Source organism: Tasmannia lanceolata, unplaced genomic scaffold (assembly GCF_043159265.1).
Source record: "Tasmannia lanceolata isolate RefF3 unplaced genomic scaffold, GAP_Taslan_0.1 ptg000015l, whole genome shotgun sequence".
In the NCBI taxonomy this organism is placed as follows: Eukaryota; Viridiplantae; Streptophyta; class Magnoliopsida; order Canellales; family Winteraceae; genus Tasmannia; species Tasmannia lanceolata.
In genome coordinates, this window is record NW_027518692.1 from 35,467,489 (window position 1) to 35,475,220 (window position 7,732).

Below are 7,732 nucleotides of genomic sequence, written 5' to 3' on the forward strand. Positions count from 1 at the left end.
TATTTAGATTCCCCCTGTAGATGGAATAGTAAAAAATTCCAATAAAAACTTAATTCCAACTGGGGTGGAATAAGAATACCACCTCTTGGGCAGAAAACAGATTCCAGCATTTTTCCCTATCTATTCCACCCCAGTTTCAATTCCACCCCCCTCATTCCGTTTATTTATTTGACCTGAAGGCTGGAATCAGGCAGAACTGGAATACGATGCCAGTTCCAGCAGCTGATTCCAGCAATCCAAACACATATACATAAAAAATGGGCTTATTCCATTCATCTGAACTCAAAATTTTTCTAACAGATACTCAACAATTTTCTCCCAAATTGGGAAGTTCCAAAATTTCTTCCAAACACAAATAGAACAGAAAACCAATTTCTGGTTCGTTCACAAACTGCAGCTAAACAATTAACCAAAAAAAGTTTCTACTGGATACCTATTACCATTGTGTCTCTGCATAGCAGCAATCGCTTCACCAATCCTAATACTGTTCAAGAACCTACACCATGAAAGGATCATCAACATCAGTAAACAACCTGTGAAATATGTTGCCTAATTACTTAAAAACAAGAGTTAATAACACAATTGCAGGGGTTGGGCCTGTAGCTCAATTGATTGAGGGTTTGAATCTGAATCTTGAGGTCCTAGTTTCAATCCCAGCTTACTTAACGCAAAAAAGAAAAAAAACATAATATTAGCTTCCGCAAACAGAAGGTGTAATGCTATTGTTCAAAATATAAACAAAAAAAGAACAGCAAGCTAACTGTAGAGATTTGTAGGTTATACAGAAAAGGTTTGCTCAGCAGCGAGTTGTAGATTATATATGAGTTGGGCTATGAATGCTATTTTTTGGTTGGGCAAAACCATAGTTACTAGGGTGGGAAACGAAACGTGAAACGGAAACGCATGAAAAAAATACTGGGGAAACGAGAAATGAGAAACAATAGAAAATCGTACGAGAAACATCTTAGGAAATGATGTGTTTTTTCCAAAATGATTTTCGTAAGTTCCACACATGTTCCCTACACGTTTCATATCCGTTTTCGACGAGTGTTGCATAAGTTTATCACGCGTTTACATATTATTTACATAAGTTTTCCATATGTTTCCCATGTGTTTCAGAAACATTTCTCCAATTTTGTATCATATTTTGGAAACGTTTCTGAAATGTTTTTCCCTCATTTTAGGGGAAACGAGTTTCCCAACCGCGAGAAACGCGTTTTAGGGGAAACGGGTTTCCCATCCGCTCAAGGAGTTTCTGGCAACTATGGGCAGAACATACACACCTAACATGCTACAATATGTCGCCTGTCAGTGTCTGTTCAAAAAATAAAGGAGGGTAAAAGTCCTGTTGGTTGGGATTAGCCATTGAATGGTAAAACTCATTACATCCTGTAACATAGCTCCCTCTAGGGAACTGAGTTTTAGATGTATACATAGGAAAAGCCGGGTGCAAAGAAAAATGTAAGCACGGTTTGGCGAGGTTCAAGTGGATAATGCAACGGAATCCCAACATGAAGGAACTCGACATTGGTGAGTGCTTTCCAGAGCCACAGATATTGATGGGGATCATACTCTAAAACCAAATTAGCATGGAAGAAGAACGTGAAAAAAATGTCTCTCCTCTCAAATATGGACAATCATGGCCAAAACCCCTTCACGACTCTTCTTTCTCTTCCAAAAGATACTTCCAACGAAGGAAGAAGAACAGGAAATGGGCAGCTAAGTACTCAATTTTAATGGGAGAGAGAGAGAGAGAGAGAGAGAGAGAGAGAGAGAGAGATTCTCACTATTTCCTGGTCCAGGGGATGCCTGGATTAGTTTTTCTGATATTTGTAATACAGGATGGGACTCCTGGTCCCCAACGTAATTCTAATATCAATGAAAATATGTCAATTTTCAAGAGAGAGAGAGAGAGAGATTCCCACCGGTGGCAAGGAAGAAATCATCGGGCGTGGCGGTATCAACTCAGGTCGGTGTTAACAGCCCTTTCCGGGAAGAGTCAATGTTCGGGTCTGCGAAACCGTGTTACTGGAACATTGTTCGGGTACCAGCGGGGGCACGTGCATTTCGTGTTTCTGGATGAAACCAAGTCGGCGCCGGTGCAACTGATCGAGCTAGCCACGTCGACGAGCAGCTTGATTCGAGAGATGTTGTTAGGGCTCGTGAGAATTGCATTGGAGTGCAAGAAGAAGGGGGAGGGAGAAAAGGGGTGAAGTGGGAGAAAAGGGGGTGAACTTGTTTGAGGAGGCTTTGTGGAGTACATACTGTAATGGGAAAAAATGTGGGTTTGCGATGAGGAGGGAGTGTGGGCTCGTGGAGTGGAAGGTGTTGAAGGTGGTGGAGCCCATCTCGAGGGGAGCCGGCATGCTGCCAGGGAAAGGAGATGGGTAGGACAGCGAGCTCATGTACATGAGGGCATGGTTCAACAGGGAGACACTGAGGCTTTCTACATGATGAACCCTGATAGCTCTGGTGTTCCTGAACTTAGTATCTACTTGCTTAGGGTTTAAGGCCTGTGGAAGTTTTTTTTCTCTCTTATTAGTTTGCCTTCTGTTTTGATATTTTCTGTATTGGAAATACACAGGAGATTTGGCATATGCACCATTCAGAGGGTATAGTAGTAGTAGTAGTAATGGCAGCATGTCTAAGAGGATAAGGGGTTGGGGGTTGGGGGATGGGGGTGTACCTATCAATATGTATAGCTTTTTATTTCTTTTCCTTTTGAAAGGAAACTGGAGCATTGGAAACATAAAAAAAGGTGGAAATATACAGTAGAAAGTGGCAGAAAATCTGCCTGAATAGCACTACGCATGAAACTTAACACCATGCAGTGCGGGAATTAGGAAGCCCCATCAGTTTTTCCCATTTCATGATCATTAGATTCTTCTAAGATTTATGTGTAGTCAAGTTGGGCTTTTGGTGGGCTTTTCTAAACAAGACCATGCGTGGCCAAAAGCAAAGCAGTACCAAAGTAGTTCATGTTTTGTGAGTTTATAAGGGTTTGGGTTTTTTTTTTATCTGTTTGAGACTTCCATTCATGTTAGACGAAGAGCTAAGGTTACTTTGGGTCCCGAGTACGGCTATATCAGATAGTACGCCTTTTTTTTTCTCTGGATTATGAATAGTTTTCAGTAAGCTTATGCAAACCAGTAATATTGCTAGTGAAATGCCCTGAACCAGATGTTTCGATGTTTTTGTAGATGGTGGACATCTTGAATAAAGATGGAACCTAGTCAGGAACCAGCCAGAATCACATCCAATGGAAGATCACTGGCCAGGATAAGTTCTGCCAGCTCGGGGGAGCCAATCAAAATGAGAAAATGCAACAACAATAAGGGTTTCACTTAAACCCTACAATGAGAGATGGAAGCCACACCCAACAAATGCTTAAGAACTCCGTAAAAGGGGGGATGACGAGCAGTGATTGAAAATTAGGGAAGGAATACAACAATGGCGTTGTTGAGCATTTCTCCAACAGTGAACATATGCCTTGCAGCACGGAAGTGAAACAATAGCTTCCCAGCAGAGGAGCAAATGTTGAGTGAACGACGCACTGGAGGTTGTCAGCTTAGAAATTTTCTGAATGACAAGAGGCGCATATGAACAATGTTGCCGGATTTGATGGTGGTGAAAGTCTAGTCTATATCTGGGAAATTGGGTTAAGGAGGCGTGGGTCTCACATATTAACTTTTGGAAGAAGTTTAAAAATCATTTGGGTCAAATATTTTTTGCAGCATAGGGAACAAGGAAGACACTCTATTTTGATTGAATATAGACGGTGTGGTGACTATATTCTAGCTGAATGTTTTTCAAACATATTCAAGAAAGCCATGAATCTCAAGGCCTCCACTGCTGATTATATGCATGGTTTTAAATTTCCTCGAAACGACCGAAATGTTTTCTTTTCCATCCCCACCGAAAAGAAATCTCAACGAATTCCTTCCTCATTATTATTTAGGATCAAAATTCCCGAAATTCAACAGAAATTTCTGAAATTCAATCAAACTTTCCAAAATTCGACTGAAATGGACGGAATGACAAAAAAATAGAAAATGTCAACATCATTGAACCACACAACAAAGTAACCGTACCTTATGCATGAGAAGTCAGAACGGCATGGGACCAATAATACCTCAAAACTCTATGTGGTATTGAGATAGAGTTGTGGTCCTTAGTGGGGAGATTGGTTGTTGTACTTTCTTATACTTCATTACATTGTACTTCTATATTTTTTTGAATGGTTGTACTTCTATATTGACTTTACTGTTCTGGACATGTGCGACAACGCATGCCACTAGGTGTTCAATGTGATTAAGCCATTGTGAATGGCTTTCTTGCTTATGTGATGGTTTTTTTTTTTTTTTTTTGAATGGTAATAGAATTTTATTAAAACAAAACGAGACCGAGGAGATCCCGAAGATACAACAAAAAAAGAAGCTAAAAGGGAAAGAAAAAAACATAGAACAACCAAAAACAAAAGCTAAGGAGGAAGGAAATCAAAAATCTCAATGCTCTCCCTAGATCCTCCATCTCTTGCCAATCTATCTGCCTCCCCATTGGCAGAGCTTCTAACATGAATGAAGGAGATCGATGCCGAACCCAACCTATCCTGCATCTCATCAAATAAAGCTGCAAATCTCCAAGGAGATACATGACTACCTCTAAGCCACCCGATTACACTGAGGGAATCTGAGAATCTCCTTCAATGACAACCTTGTTCAAGTTCACTCCATGGAGCATTTTAATTCCTTGATAAATAGCGCGCACCTCCGCCTCGTTCGCATCAGCCACCCCAATTGGTGCTTATGTGATGGTTTATAAATATAAAATATGTACTTCTGCCCATTCTAGCATTTCCAAGAGATTCATCCTAAAATTTCATCATTTGCATATGTTTTCGTACATTTCTGTGATTTTACAAGATTTCCATCAAAATTTCCAGCAAAACATAAATGTTTCCATTTCAATGCCAACTGAAACCGAAACTGCAATTCCAAACATTGATTACATGTTTTTGCAGGTCAACCTCCAAACCCTCACTTTAATCCTCCCTGATGGATTATCTTTATGCGCCTCTGATGAGATTATCCTCTTTACTTAGCTCCAGTATTGTTCCATCCATAGGAGATGATAACATTTCAATGGGAACCACAACAAAATGGTATTTATTCCATAAAGGCCTTCTATTCCCTTTCCCCCCTCAGTCCTTTGGTTAATGATTTTCCCAAGATCTGGTGCATCCCGGTTTCTCAAAACGCAACACCGTTCCCTGGGACACATTAAATGACAATATACACAATGGCGCTCTCCAGCTAAGAGAAACATTTATGGCCCAATGAATTGTCCATTCAGTGGTTTCATTGGGGAGATCTGAAAGCTAGATCAAGAAACCAGAACCCACACTAAACTTTTATATTTGGGAGTTGCAAAAGGTTAGGAACATAGTACATAAGGGAGGCTTATTTGGATCTATGGCAGCTCCGGCCCATCAGAAGCACATGCAACGTAACATCAACCAGATGATCCTATCCTGAAAAGATCTTTGTTGGCATGAATCTTGTAAATTAGTACATGAAGTGTCAAACAATGAAACTCTGGCAAACCCAACATTCCAATGCATCCGTACCGTAACTACACTATAGGAATGCAATTGTTGACCATATTGAGACAAAAATACAGTCAATGCACCTGTTAGATGCACAGAACAAACCAAAGAGAGCACTTGTACATAAAGTGCAAGCGTAATGATCCTTAATTTAAAAAATATATGTTGATTTTTTGTAGAGCGAAATGTAAAGAAGACAGCATCTGAAGGACTAACTGCCAATGCAATCAACTGAACAAGAGAATCAACATTAGTTCAACGCTTCAACAAACATTCTTGAATATCAGCATCAAACCATATCAAAAAAATGATGTATTTACTGCAAGAATATTCACTTGTATAAAGCCCCAAGCAAGAAACTAGGTAAAAATTCAGTGCAGTTCATAACAACGTCCATTTTTTAAGGCTGCTGCATCAAACCAGAACCCAAAATGCACCAAGAAGAAGCATCTAACTCCATAAAAATCGAGCACGGAAAGCCAAAAGATTTAAAAACGTGTAGCGCAATGCATGAAGGTTAATTAAACGGCATTGGAGATAAATCGTAAAAAAAGAAACATACAATTCTCCACAAACACCTTTTTTCTACCTTTTTGTTCTACATCTCAGTAGTGCTTTATTAGTACCAACCTATACAAAATCCCTAGCCCATGAAAAATTATGTTTGGAAAATTCAGGAAAAAAAGGGGACCTACACAATGCTCGAAACCGCGGCATCATTCTCCCGCACTCCTCGTGGCCTCTTTTGCATCATCCATCTTTTCCACTCCTCCCTATCAATCTCAATCCGTCGGATTTTGAATTTAACCAACCGAACTTATAATTTTTAACCAACAAAAAAACCCAACAAGCCTACCCCTCTCACATAACCAATCAGACACATTTATATTCACCAAAATCATTACACTATTTGGATAAATGACTTTAAAATAGATAAATCGCTGCAGTATTAAAAAAAAGGTCTGATTTTGTCCTAAAACGGTAAAACTCACAAAAAATAATACTAGCGATCTTGACAAGTAAGATAGAGGGTACCCTGAGACAGCTCACAACAAGCTCGCGAGTCGAAGGAGAGGTGCAATGTAAGGCGGGGGGTTGCGACCACGCTGTGCAGCGGCAGGAGCGATTGCGTGCATCCGAGCTCTCCCAGAGACCTGCAAAACAAAGAAGAAAATGGGCAAATAATAGGAAGAAGAAGTATTTCCAAACCCTAGAAAAGAAATGCAAGATCCCAAAACGCGGTTTAGGGTTTCTAGGGTTTTTGTCTTGTATGTTCAATTTTATACCTTGGATGGGCAAAGGAAAAGCCTCTTTGTTGGAGGCGAGGAGCGGCGAGAGGCGGAGAGCGGATGCGTGGGAGGGCAGGGGAGGGGCGAAGGGAAGAAGAAGATCCTCTTGCTGTGGAGATGAGGGATCGAGACAGTGAATTGCCACAACGCCATGCCATTTTAGAGAGGGAGAGAGAGAGATTAGGGTTTTGCAGAGATACTATGAAGGCAAAGGGTTTAAGAGAGTTTATTTTCTCCGGAGGTTATACCGAGTGATATATTGGCAGTATTGCACCTTATTTTTAGTTGGGAGTTGGGACAGCCCCTACCGTATTAATACACACCGGTTTGTTTTAATTATGAGAACGGATTATGAACCCCAAACCTATTACTCTACTCAAAAATTACGTTCACAGTCAATTGGCACAATCTAAAACGAACAGGGTCTAATAGTGAGAGGAGAGAAGGTGGATTTTTCTTTCGTTTTTTTTTTTTTTTTTTGTGGGGGGGGGGGGTTGATTTTGAGAACAGTCCAAAGCTGAATATTAAGGCCCTGTTTATTTTAGATTATGACGGCCGATTGTGGAGTCCCCAACCGAAAATTGCACTAAATTTGAGTGGAATAATCAGTTGGGGACTCCACAATCAGCTGTCATTGTGGACATCAAAAGTTTATCCGTGCAAAATTATAAAATTGCCTCATTTTTCTAAGTGGGCCCAACCCATAAAAAGGGTTTTGCATGTGAACGGTCACACTTGAACCCAAATGGGAGGTCTACAAAGAGTCAAGCCTGAGGGCCACCAATTCAAGTACAACTCACTACTACCAAACCTAAAAGCAAAGAGGTAGTGGGTCCCA

General features: G+C 40.5%; 1 protein-coding gene and 1 pseudogene across 1 annotated transcript; one reads left to right on the top strand and one right to left on the bottom strand.

Annotated features, from left to right (window-relative positions):
- Positions 1–247: 247 nt before the first annotated feature.
- On the bottom strand, positions 248–7,188 carry LOC143846879 (protein NONRESPONDING TO OXYLIPINS 2, mitochondrial-like). The gene is made up of 3 exons (XM_077355475.1): positions 6,892–7,188; positions 6,641–6,759; positions 248–496 (listed from the first exon to the last, which is right to left on the bottom strand). Exons 1-3 carry the CDS (start codon positions 7,050–7,052, stop codon positions 489–491), a joined length of 288 nt encoding a protein of 95 aa, XP_077211590.1. The 5' UTR covers positions 7,053–7,188; the 3' UTR covers positions 248–488.
- Positions 1,590–2,601, top strand: LOC143845844 (protein MIZU-KUSSEI 1 pseudogene; annotated as a pseudogene).
- Positions 7,189–7,732: the final 544 nt, after the last annotated feature.

Excerpts from the sequence above, each read along its gene's own strand:
- LOC143846879 (XM_077355475.1), bottom strand. The coding sequence starts at position 7,052 with ATGGCATGGCGTTGTGGCAATTCACTGTCTCGATCCCTCATCTCCACA. Across the intron at positions 6,760-6,891 it reads TTTTCCTTTGCCCATCCAAG|GTCTCTGGGAGAGCTCGGAT; the intron begins GTATAAAATTGA and ends TTTGTTTTGCAG.